This window comes from Cyclopterus lumpus, chromosome 9, assembly GCF_009769545.1.
Source record: "Cyclopterus lumpus isolate fCycLum1 chromosome 9, fCycLum1.pri, whole genome shotgun sequence".
Taxonomy (NCBI): Eukaryota; Metazoa; Chordata; class Actinopteri; order Perciformes; family Cyclopteridae; genus Cyclopterus; species Cyclopterus lumpus.
The window spans coordinates 11,165,178-11,178,487 of NC_046974.1; the positions used below are offsets into that span (position 1 = coordinate 11,165,178).

Sequence of the window (13,310 nt, forward strand, 5' to 3'; positions counted from 1 at the left end):
GTTGCCAGATGAGATGGACAGTTTCTTTCATAATAACAATTTAAAACCCACCCAATTCAATAAAAGTCCTAACCTTGCCAGAAACCTTTGTAAAACCGTACAACCATCCCGTGCTTAATATAAAACTAATAATACGCATACAAAGCTTCATATCTGCACTGAAACAAACTAAATTCAGTTTGTTACAAATAGAAACACATTTCTGACAATGTTGTTGAAAAGAAAGAGAGAAAAGCTTCTGCATCACGCAGTTTATTTAATAACTGGAGTCATACGCCAGATGGCTGTTTGTATGTTAATTTATTCGTATCTCTTTTTGAATACGTGAACTGGATACGTCTTGTTTTGTGCGTGACATTTTAGCTACAGTTCAAGGACAGAGCGGCAAGAGGAACCTTCGTTACCCTCTTGTGCAGTAAAGGGGAATGAAAACACAGTCGGACTGACGTAAATGACGTAAGTGACGTAAGCGAAGCTTCCTGTTGTGAAGGGAAACAACTGTCGTGAGTGTCTGAGTGAGTTTATTACAACTTACCCTGTTAAAGTAAGTTATCTCAAACACTTAAATTCATAATTTAGGAATTAAATGAGTAATACAATCAGCCACCTATGCTGGCGCCGACTGTGACGTATTACACTTGCCCGCAAAATTAGCTCACGAGCGTTACACTACGAACCAATAATTGTTTTATTTGAACGTTTTGAAATTGAACTTTGCTTGACTTTTTTATACACACATCTGATGCTTTATTCTATCAATTATATTTTTCATGTATTTGTCAATCAATATGTTCCAAATGACTTCATATCATTGGTCTCTTTTCTACTTTTTACAAACAATACCAATGTCTGCTCATAGGGACTCCAGTAAACATCACTTAATCGCAGCCTATGCACTTTGTATATACATATATAAAATAGAATACATAGATACAATATTTGCCATGGTTCCTTCAAACACTTGCAGGGAGTTTGGATCCCTTTAGAAAGAGACAGACACAGATTAATGTGTGGTTTTTTTTCCTACAATATGCACATTATTTGCAACTTTGACACACAGTAATACTAATAGTGTTTCTTTCTTTCAGAATATATCAATTACATAACTATTAATGTTTTGAGAATAAGTTAACATTTTCTATGAAGGTTGTTTCTTACAGTAGTCCGTTGTCAGTAGTCAGTTGTCACTCTGCTAAATGTGTTGACAGGATGAGGGTTAAGCAAGTTAATCTGAAGAGAAGCCCGAGATACGACTTGTGTTCTCTTGTACATTTGTTCTCCAGGTTTTGGCTTCCAAGAGTTGTGAAGACTGGAGGAGCCATGCCTTTCCTCCATGGGTTTCGTAGGATCATATATGAGTATCAGCCACTGGTAGATGCTGTCATGTGTGTTGTTGGACTGGAGGAAGCAGACAGTAGTCATAAGGACAGGTAAAGCGAAGCCACAATATTTTTTATTAATTATTTAGTCGAGTGCAGAATTTAATTCAAGTACGTTTTACCATTGAGTTACTATAGTAAGCTTTTTTTGTGACAGAGGGAATAATAATTCCATTTAGCTGTAGTGCTTTTTTCTTACATACCTAATTGACTGTGACAAAACTAACCTTTCCTAATTTCTCTTTCATAATTGGAAAATGTAGTTCTGTTTAAATGTTCAATTGTTTGTGACAGTTCATTTTACTCCAGCTATAGTATCATAACCGCTGTACGTACAGAATGCATTTGATAGAAACACTGTTTGACTGAAACAGAGTGACACTCTCTGCTCCTGTGTCCAGAGTCAGAAGCCCTGAAGATCAGTCTGGTGTTTGTGGCTCTCTAGCGCAGCTTCTGGAGCGCGAGTCCAAGTCCGACGTGTTTATGGAAGGCATCGGCTACGCTCTGTTTAAGGTGGCAGAGCGGGGACTGGTGAATGCAGCTGAAATCCTTCTACGCTATGGAGCTGATCTAAATTTTGAAGGTGAGAAATAACTTGTGAGTGGGCTGTAAATACATAGTACAAACTTTTATTAATATAACCAAGCACCTAAAATAGGAGTAGCCAACCAGAAAAGCCAACACATTAATATTGATTACTCTGCTGGCTATTGCACTCTATCACACTTGACCTACAATGAACTGTGCGCAACGCATCGTTCATGTTACTCTGATTTGTGCCCATTTGAGCGATTATTTTAAACAAAAAATACTATTTTGGCAAACGAGTTGCAGACTTTAAGTAGACCTGCCATTTTCACTTCTCCAGACATATTGGAAATGTAGTGAGTTTTCATCCATATACACTGAGAGAATAAGTCTCCCTTCAGCAAATTGCAATAGAAAGAGCAGCATGTCTGGCGGTGGTGATGAAACCTACCAGGGCTCAGCCAGACTCCGCTGTGGTGACCTCTTGTGGGAGTAAAAATGTCTTTCCCCAGGGACATAATTAGGGAAGCCTGGCAGAGGCAGCTTCATTCATCTTTTACATCTCTTGAATGCCTTTTTCCAGAAAGTTAAAGCTGACAAATTCTCCCTTGTAACATGCAAGTTTCTCTATTATTTTTAAAGTTTTTGTCATCCTTTTCCTTCCTGTTTAAGAATAGCTTGTGCCAGTTATTTGACAGGCACTAGTTACAAGTCATATATGTGGAATTTAATAATCTTGACACTTATTATAATCTATGCATAAAATAGAATTCATCAGTTATGTTATGCATTAAGTAACATTCAGTGTTCCACTGAGAAACCTCAGTCAGGTGCAGTTCTGTTGCATGTCAAACTGAGAATTAAGGTTTATTATGTACTTTTATATTGAAGTACTGGTTGTACTACGTTGTGTAGCAGATTTTTATATTTAATCTGTGTGATAAAGAATCATTTTGTTAATGTGAATGTGTGTCTCCCCTCCAGACCCAGTGTCTTACTACAATCCTCTACACATCGCTGTTTTGAGGAACAAGCCAAACATGGTGAGGCTGCTGGTCGGGCATGGAGCAAGTGTTGAAAGGAGAGACAGGGTGAGGCAATTCTCGAACGGGGATTCATGTCCTCTCTTGTTTTTGTGATCCCCCCCTTTTGTTTTCTTGGCATTCCATGTCAATGATGTACATTTTTACTTGGTAGATCCATGAGAGCAGTCCTTTGGATCTTGCCGGTGAGGAGTCAGAGAGGCTCACCTGCCTGCTCACCCTGCTGGACCTGGGTGCTGATGTGAATGCAATGGATAAACATGGTACATTTACATTACCCGGCCTGATTAAAACATGGTCATTCTTCTACTGATTCCTTCATTCTGAAAGCCGATTGCTTTGCTCTTGTCTCCAAAGGAAAAAACCCCTTTGCTCCATGCATTGGCAAGCAGCGATGGACTCACTGTGCACAACACAGAGAACATCCATCTTCTACTTCAGAGAGGTACTGACTGAAAAACACCCTTCATCTTCCCTTCACCTTCTTCTCCACTTATGAATACCTTCTCAAGGTTAAACCACTACATTCAGAGTCTTGTGTTAGTCTGCATACCTGCCTGCCCACCTGTATGCATTTTGAGATCAAAGTAAACTGTCAGTGGTTGTCAGGCTAAAATATAAAAAAGTCTAAATGGAGCAGAACCAATCATGTGATCCAGGCATAAATCAACTGATTGATAATATTGTAACGACAGGATGTTGAGGGCTCAAAGTATGTCTTTTATTGTCTTCACAGTAGACTGTAGACTTCATGGTCTTTTCTCTTTTAGGGAATTACAACCAGGTCACAGGTCTTTGTTTTTTTTCCAAAGCCAGATCTTTTATGGACAATTTCATCAATGTTTTTTTAATGTTGATAAATATTTTCAGTTCTTTAAGATAAGTCTCTTAACACAAGTAGGTGTTCTGTCATCTGTCAGAGGTAAAATCATTTTTGTTATAATTTATTTGAATTAAGATTTGTATTCACGTCTTCTCACTATGCCAGTTAAAGAAGGTCAGAAGTGAGAGATGCAGATTGGGATACTGACTTCCTGCCTACTGATGATATATCATTTATTGTCATTTGATGGCAATAAATTAAAACATAATTTACATTTATTGTTTTTAGACTTGGAACGTAAGGACATCCAGATACCTTCTTTGATTTAGCCCTTTTTTTCCTAACCTTTCGAAGTCCACCAACTTTATGGTAGTACTACATTGCTGGAATAACCCTTAAATGTAAGCCAAGCCGCAAAGACTCATTTAAAAACTAACCAGTTAAAGCTTTCTCAGCTTTCTTAAGTAGTTTTGTGATGTAGGACGTGAACAATTACTCTGTGGTCAAACGAATCATTGATAAATAGTGTCATATATGCTCTAATGTGCATGTAACAGTTGTACATGTGGTTCTGAGTGATGCTTTCTTCACGACAGGTGCCGACGTTAAGGCTGCTACTGTAGACGGTGACACAGTTGAGTCCTCCTTGGTGTTTCTGGTGAAGGAGGCTCTGGAGGCCAATACGGAGGACGCTGCGGAGATCGGTAACTTCTGCGTGAAAACCACACAGCTACTGCTAGCTCACGGCGTGGACCCCAGCTGCTGTCTGAATGAGGATGGCGAGCCCTCCCTGACACAGACGAGCCTGGAGCACTTTGACCTGCTCTTCCCTCTGGCTGTGCTCTTAATCCAAAGCGGAGCCTCTTTTGTTTGCTCCTATCACGGCGAGTCCTGTTGGTCAGGTTACAGCCTTCTTTTCCAGCGGCTGCAAACAGCCCTGCAGCAGTGCTCGGATCGAAGTCACAATTCTGAGCTTCTGGAGCAAGCAGAGGTGTTGCTCGACTTAGCGAGGGTAGACGTCCCCTTGCTGCATCTGCCTCTCAGGCTGGAGCTCCCTGTGGCCGGTGGGGACCCTCACCCCTATGCTCAGGCTCTGGTAGACCTGCACGACCGTGTAGTACAAGTGAGCCCTCCTGCTCTACGATGCCTTTGTAGGGCATTCATAAGGAGCCACCTACAGCCTTGGCCCCTGACAGACAGAGTCAAAGCCTTGCCATTACCCGACAGACTGAAAGACTTTATTCTTCCTGAACACACATATACCCCAAAGCCTGGCTGGGACTGCTTCAAACCCCAACATAGCCAGCGCTGACAATGTCGGTCTGTAATAATTTGTATAACATGTCTGACCATAAATTAACCTAAAACTAACAAACTATTGAGGCCTTTGTTTAATCTTATTGTTGTTGTCTGTGCTAAATGAGAAGACACATGCGGGTATATTTACTTTATGATACAAAGGTATGCCTGTAAAAATGACCCTGTGACTTTTCACTGAGTTCTCACTGGTATGATTAAACTGCTGTACAGTTGAGCGAATCATATTGATGTGTAAAGGGATCTGCAATACAAAATACAAGCCACCAGATGGCAGTGTTGATCTTGCGTCTCAAAAGCGCCTCAGATGTCGGGGTCAAAGATTTAGTTATTCACAGTGCAGCCTATTTAAGTTGTTCCAGTGCAGTAGGCTCCATCTATATTTCATCTCCTCAACGTGATGGTGGTGCTTTGTGGTATCCCCTGCTTAATCTGAAGTTGAACCAATAAAACAGGCATGTGTCTCGCCAACAGTGTCCTGATAGCTTGTTCTATCCAGAAATATGTGTTTGTCAACATGTTACAGCTTGACACTGACCAGGTAGTGGCAGTGCAGCGCTGAATGTGACTCAAACTCTCTGACTACTTGTATATAAGGAAATAATTGTTTCTATATTTACCTTGTGGTTGTGTTCATACACCAAGCATCAGTTGAGTGAATGCTAGAATAAAGAAGCAGGAATATAATGCTGCAACACGGCAGGAAGCCTGTAGATGTCTCGACATGGTTTAACTGTGACATCATGGAGCTGCAGTGGCTGCTGGCGTGGAAAGTTTTGCCAAGCATTCTTAATTCTTATGTTTAAATTCGAATGAATTTAGGGACCCCTGTCCTCTTTTTTGTGGGGTTTTGTTTTCCAACATGAACAAACCCCATTCTGCACATCTGGACTTTGGTCATAAACGAACAGCGGCTTAGAGAAACATACTATGATTGTACGGGAACACCAGTGTTTGTGTGCCTGTGTGTGTGTGTGTGTGTGTGTGTGTGTGTACGACGAGCAAACTAAATAGGACATTGTGTTACACAACTAACCCCTTCCTGACATTGCTGAAGCTGGAGTGGCTCCAAGGCTTGCAAGCGCTCCAGCTCCTCTTGGTTATCTAGGTCACAGCCTCTGAGGAGACGAGCCTCAGCAGCAGCAGCAGCAGCAGCAGCAGCAGCAGCAGCCCTGCATGACACACGCTTCACTCTCCTGTCTGTCTCAATCTCTTGACAAAACCTCAACGCCGGCCCTGGTCGAATGAGGAAGAGAGAAGGAGGGAGGGGGTTGCAGGAGGCAGAGCAGTGAAGAAAAAAAAAAGTTACAGAGACGGCATATGTGGAGTGGTTGTGGGAGCACTCATGGAGGACGCATGGAAATGAAAATGGCAACGTTGGATTACATTTAAACAATACACTATAGCTGGAGGGACATAATCCACCCAACCAACAATCATAACAGTGGGGAAAAACAGCCTTCTTCTGGAGAGTCCAATCCCTGCTAGTAGAAGGTGATAGAATAGAGATAGCAGGGGGGAGGGCTAAGGCAGTTCCCTCCATCCAGCATTTATTGGAAAACAGTGCGAGTGAAGCTCGGTACTGAAATTAGTTATTGATCCATTCTCTCCCTGAAGCCCATGGGTCTTTCCCACCACACCTGCTCATTCTCTCATAGCCTTTTCTTTCACTGCAACCCAGTGTGTCTTTCAGCCGTTGCTTAGAGCTTCTGCGCCCTTTTTGCTTGTGTTGTAGATCTTTTTATTTTCCTCATAAGGAGAAGTCATAACATATGATCCTGATAATATTCTACGAGGAAGTTTGATATTTATAAAGGACAAAACCGTAGTGGTTTTGGAGGGCAGCAAACAAAGTGTTTATGTGTTTAAATGCTTCGGAGTCAACAAAGTTTACACAATAATTCCAAAATGGAATTTTGAAATAAAAAAGTGTGGACTTAAGTCAGACTCTAGTCATTTTTTGAATTACTTTAGACTCGACTTTACAACATAACAAAGACTTCAAACTGGACCTGCACTTTAACACCAATAACTCCTGACTTCACTTGGACTTCAGCCTTTTGACTTAAAATACTTGATTCCTTCGCCCAATGCCAAAGATGAACAAGTATCTGTATGTAATTTGTGCCACTAATTTAATTCATATCACGAAACATTCAAAGGAAATCAACAACTGATCATTGTTTAAGTTCAGTCATGCTCGTTATAACAAACTGATTAGCAAATGAATACACAATTTAAAAAGCATTCATAAAAATACAATTAGTATGACTTTTTTAGAACTTAAAACTCAAAGTTTAGGACTTGACGTTGAATGCAAAGACTTAGTTGTGACAATGAGCTGGTCCCAACTCTGTGTGCTTGGTATATTGCACTCTTTATTTGAAAGTCTTTCTATCAATTAGTTTTTATCTATAACGTGTTTTCATGTTAGACAACCGAGTATTTGTTGTTTTTCATTCATAATTCTGGGTCTTAGCCAGTCTCTGACACCATCATCACCTTCAGCTGTACAGACTATTAAAGCTTCACAGACAAAAAAAAAGGACATTTAATATCACGTTGAAAGTATTTTACCAGTATGAATTCATAAATGGAAGAGACACTGGGCTCTTTTCGAGATAACAAATAAAGTACGGCAAAGCAGCTGTGAGCATAAAATATACAGAACAAAACAATAACAGCGTTCATTTAATATTCACTGGAATATTTCCAAAATAATGCAGTTTTTTGTTGTTGTTGGCTGAGTTCCTAGTCTGGCCTTAACCTTTTCATTAACCACTGTGTCACCAACTGAAAGACATTGTGGTCTGTCCCAGCCTTTTCTTCTATTGAGCGCAGCCTGAGCAGAGTATGTATCTCCTTGTCTTCCCGTAGACATCGTCTAGACGGGGTGATTGCAGACATCACTGAACACTCAGCTGCTGCCTGAAACCTCATGGGAGTTTTGGTGGACTTCGGAGGGACATGGCCAGCATCAGTGGGGGGGGGGGGGGGAGGGGGGGTCACACACTCACTCCCCTTTTAGATAGTGTATGTGTTTGCCCATACATCTATGAGCTGCAGTGTGTTTGTTGGTGTGAAGGCAAGCGTGGACTCAGATGTGAGTGGGAGAGAGAAAAAGAAAGCCCGAAAAGAGAGCGTAGACATTGAAACACAGTGTTCATAACCGCAGATGTGGTGACTTCATCTGAAAGAATTGTACCCCGTCCTATTGCTCTGCTTGCATTGATGGAGGTCACCAACATGAATGGCTGGTAATGTTAAGACGAATAAAAGCAAACTCTCCCTGGATATCGATGTGTTTATGCGCTTTCCATTCAGCGTATTGTATCTCATGTAAGATTATTGTTGTTTGGCTGAGGCACTGTTAAATGTAATGCTTCGACTGGGTGTGGGGATGTGTGTGTGTGTGCGTGTGTGCGTGTGCGTGTGTGTGTGTGTGTGTGTGTGTGTGTGCGTGTGTGTGTGTGTGTGTGTGTGTGGGGGGGGGGGGGGGGGGGGGGGGGGGGGGGTTGGTTGGTCCTCTGAGAGATGGTCGCAGGTCGCCGGGTTCACTCAGTAGGGGTGGGATTGGCTGCAGGATAAAGTGAATCCTGTTTGGGGCAGGACACCTTCTCCTTCTGCTCCAGGTGTTGGTTTCCTCCTTCAGACGCATGCTGACTGGTGTGCTCATCAGCCTTTATAGTTCTCATTTAACGCTTTGAGGTTATATTGAGGAGTTCTATTTTTTATTACCTCTATTCTATTGAGGGAAAATATGTCAAGATACTTCATTGCTTGTTGGAAAATAGTGAGATTGTCTTTTCGACAATTCCTCTACTTTTTTATTCACTATTGTAATGTTTAATGCAACTCTTCCAGAGTGTGTTTTCCATAGTTTCCTAGTTCTTTGTTGAACTTATAGCTGTTTTTCAAAATTCTTTAGAAAACTGCCTCCAACGAGCAAAGTAACCATCCTGCTACACACTACTGTTCACACAAAGCTGGTCTTGCTCTTTGAAGGGGGGAATAATTTGAAAGTGTAGCACACCAAAAAAGTTACGGTTATTCTTCGACTTCTATTTTCGAAGCACACAAATCCACCACCCTCTACATTTCTACAACTGACGCCATTTCACAGAAATTCCAGACAACTGGCGCGGAGCTCTGCCTCAAGAAGGACATGATGATAGGACAACACCCTTGGTATGCTAGTGAATGGTAGAATATATGGCACACTGCAGTGTTACAGGACTAGATTCATTACAGCCTCTCGTCCTCGCTCTTTAGAGTGTCGTTTCTCTGCTTTTCTCTCCCTGCGTTTCAAGCTGCTCGCCTATTTTTAAAAGCTTGAATTTGAGTGAAATGCACTGAGGCACCAGTAAGGCAAGCTCCAGCTCTCTCCAGCTCTGGTTCCTGATCCACCTCTTTGTTGTGGTCTATGCATGCCTGCTCTAGTCACATGACTGCGTTGCTATGGCAACTCGGGTTTGAGTAATCATTTGCGTTACGACCTTTATTCCCTTGAGGAAAGGGGAGGGGGAGGTTAGACTGAGCCTGTAGGAAGGGGGAGCAAGAGGAAAGAGAAAAGACAGGCAGAAGGGGAGAGGCACAGGAAAGAAAATAGGCAAAAACAGCGGCTGTGGAGGAAAAATTCATCTCTTTCTCGCCTTTATATTTTGTGTTTATCTATTTCTCTTCATACCACATGCAACCCCTACCTCGCCTTATTCAGTAGTTGGGGGTGGGGAAGAAAGCCTGCCACTAAACACTGGGATGTGTGCTTCAGTTTCACCATAATATCTTTTCTGTTGTGGTGACTCACTCACTGACGAGGACAGGCCAGTGAGCGGAGAGGCAGCAGCCATACATGTTTCATGTTTCAAGGACCAACACACACACACCCGCACCCGCAAAAGACACCCATTTACCCTCCCACACACACACACCACACACCACACACACACACACACACACACACACACACACACACACACACACCACACACACACACAAACACACACACACACACACACACACACACACACACACACACACACACACACACACACACACACACACCTCCCCTTCACTTCTTCTCGGAGGAAAAGCAGTGCCACATGTGCAAGTCTCAGCAGAAACAGATTCTGTATGTTCCTGTTTCTTGCTCTCCCGGCTGTGTTGTCATGGTTACCGAGCTAGTCCACCAAGGCACACAGCTCCTCTTCCTCTCCCTCTCCCTCTTTCTCTCCTCCCCCTCTCCTCCCCTCCCCTCTCCTCTCCTCTCCCTCTACCTCTCCCCTCCCCTCTCTCTCTTTCTCTCTCTCTCTCTCTCCCTCTTCCTCTCCCCCCCTCCTCTCTCCCTCTACCTCTCCCCCTCCCCTCCCCTCTCCTCTCCTCTCCCTCTCCCCTCCCCTCCTCTCCCTCTCTCCCCCCTCTCCCCCCTCTCCCTCCCCCCTCCCTCCCTCCCTCTCTCCCCTCTCCCTCTCCCTCTCCCCTCCCCCTCCTTCTCCCTCTCTCCTCTCTCCCTCTCTTGCCACCGTTGGGTGATTTAACCCATCAGTTGGGTTGTGTCAGCTCATAGATGGAGTTTCTAGCTCCTACATCTCCTAAATAGAGTTTTTCAGTTTGGACTTGTGTTCCAATTGGATTGTAGTTTGAGAAAATGGAATAAGTTTGTTTTTGTGTGTGTGTGTGTGTGTGTCTTTTGTGGGTGTATTTTACCAGCAGTAAGGGGGATCCAGCATTGACAGGAGGTGGGCTCGACCAGGGGGGCTGGTGATAGACACTATGGGGGTTGTGTAGTGGTTGTGAAGGTGGTGCTGGCTGCTTCCAGGTGCCTGCGACTGGGGCTGAATATGAATGAGGGGCCCCGGTTCTCCAGAGATGGCTAAAACCAGAGACCGGTGGAGCCTGGCTGGTTGAGAGGCCCCCACAAGCTGCTGACAGGAGCTGGAGCTAGCCATCACGTTAATTAGCGTTTTTACTCTAGCAGCGGCGAATAGGGGGAGTGGGTTAGAGAGGGATGTGGGGGTGGTATATGACTCATAGACACAGTATGGTTTATTCATGATGGAGGAAGGGGATGTGTGTGCGTACGTGTGTGCGTGTATGTGTGAGTGTGTGTGTGTGTGTTGAGCGAGAGAGAGAGAGAGAGAGAGAGACATAGAGGGAGAAAGGAAACAGACATTTGATTTGCACACAGTTCTCTCTGTGTGTGTGTGTGTGTGTGTGCCTGTATTCCTGCGTGTGTGTGTTGCCTAAGTAGATCATTGATTGGCACCAAGCCAAGATATTATTATGTCTTCAACATAATACCAGACATTCATTGTTATTTTCATTGAGTTTTTCTTCTATACTTTTACAATACACACTGAAATGAGGTAAGACTAGATATTTCCTATGATTCTGTAATACATACATGTAACAGGATTTTGTTTAATGCAAAGATAAAGATGATGCAAGCTACAGAAGTAGGAGCCGTTGTATCGTTGATTTATTTCAGTTTCTACTGTTACCGAGACATTATTGATCACAGGCTTTTGAGGCCTGTCTGGGAAGTATCAGTCTGATGAAATGGGTTAAAGGTGCCTCTCTCATAGGTGACCTGACCTTGTCTCCGCTGCCTCAGCCCCTGACAGTGATCCTCCCGCCCCTGAGGGATGCCTGGGATCGATAGATTGGTCTTTTACCCACACCAATCACCCATATCCAGGTTGAGGAGAGCTGAAGAGAAGAGCTGCTGCAGTATAAAAAACATTCCAGAAGAAGCGTCTCCTCCTCAGTCTGTTAGCTCGCTTCATGCCAGAGCAGGGATGCAAGAGGCTTGTGTGTTTGTTTGTGAGTGTGTGTGTGTGTGTGTGTGTGTGTATAAGAGGGTGTAAGGGGGAGTTACATTACAGCTATGCTATTGTCTAATTGTCTCCTCTTATCATTAGTGACAACCATGACCTCTGTTATTGGCATATCTGCATTCTGCCTGCACTGCAGAGCCTCCACCACACTACTCACAGCGTTTTCTCTCCCAAGAGCGGCAAGGCCCATGCCTCATAAATACAAACACAATCTCTCCTACACCTCCTGACTGCAGGACAGGACTCCACACATATCTGCCCGTGGAGCGCAGCCCATTTGCATACATATTAAAGTGACGCCTCAGAAAAAAGGAAGAGAGAGAAAGATGGGGAGGGGCGGGGGGGTGGGGGGAGGAGGGAGAGCGGGTATATGCAAACAAGGCTTTCATCTAATATGCAAGAACCAGCAATGCTCTGGCATAAATCTGCATCTGAGCTCAGGCAAAGAGAGCGGAGCCCATTTGACAGTAAATGGGCTAGGGGTAGCTGTCAGATGCACAGGGGAACACTGCGTTACCCCACTGAGTACAGGGGCGATTGATCAGTATGGCATGACACATATAGCAAGAACTACAAAGTAACAATAGTACATGCTAAAAAAAATGGGGGATAGACGATAGAGTATGTAAAAAAAATCAAATGTGCTTCAAGGAAAAGTTAAATATGTGCTGCAATGTGCTTGTTTGTTGTTTATTTATATTGAGTAAACAAACCAGATAAAGGAGATTTAGAGGTGCTGGGAGTCGCTTGCATGTTGTTACCTTTGGACAGAAGGTTTCCACTCTGTGTGCTAAGCTAAGCTAAGCTAACTGGCAGCTGGCTCCAGTGTCATATTTACCAGATGAGATTTGAGATGAGAATGGTATTGATCTGATCACAGCAAACAACATATTCCCCTGTTTTCAATAGAAAACATTAGCATGCGGGCATGCTAAACTAATATGGTGCACCTCTAAACCTTATAGGCTACTTGCGAAACATAAGCATGTTAACATTGTCATTGTTAGCATTTTAGCATGCAAACAAAAGCACAATAGCATTGACTGCACAGAACCACTGGTGCAGCTGTAAACCCTTGGTCTTGTTTTAGCTTTGGACACAGCCACTCTTTCAATTAGCCTTGTTTCTGGTCTTTATGCTAAGCTAAGCTAACTGGCTGTTGGTACAGCAACATATTCATCATGAAGACTTTAGAGTGGTATAGATCTTCTCATTTATCTTTTGACAAGAAAGCAATGAAAATTGTTTCCCAAACTGTTGAACTATTCTTTTAAAAAGGCAATGTATTTGTTCCAAAAGTATACCGTAGGCCGACTGTATGTACGCTGCATGATCCCATTAACATGCACTGGAATGTATGAATTGTCCTCCAACAGGCAGTTGT

The 13,310-nt window shown here is 43.2% G+C and overlaps 1 protein-coding gene across 1 annotated transcript; it reads left to right on the forward strand.

Moving 5' to 3' along the window:
• The first annotated feature begins 432 nt into the window (after positions 1-432).
• On the forward strand, positions 433-5,561 carry asb6 (ankyrin repeat and SOCS box containing 6). The gene is made up of 7 exons (XM_034542647.1): positions 433-544; positions 1,284-1,430; positions 1,781-1,962; positions 2,892-2,998; positions 3,105-3,214; positions 3,310-3,395; positions 4,370-5,561. Exons 2-7 carry the CDS (start codon positions 1,321-1,323, stop codon positions 5,083-5,085), a joined length of 1,311 nt encoding a protein of 436 aa, XP_034398538.1. The 5' UTR covers positions 433-544; positions 1,284-1,320; the 3' UTR covers positions 5,086-5,561.
• The last annotated feature ends 7,749 nt before the right edge of the window (positions 5,562-13,310 follow it).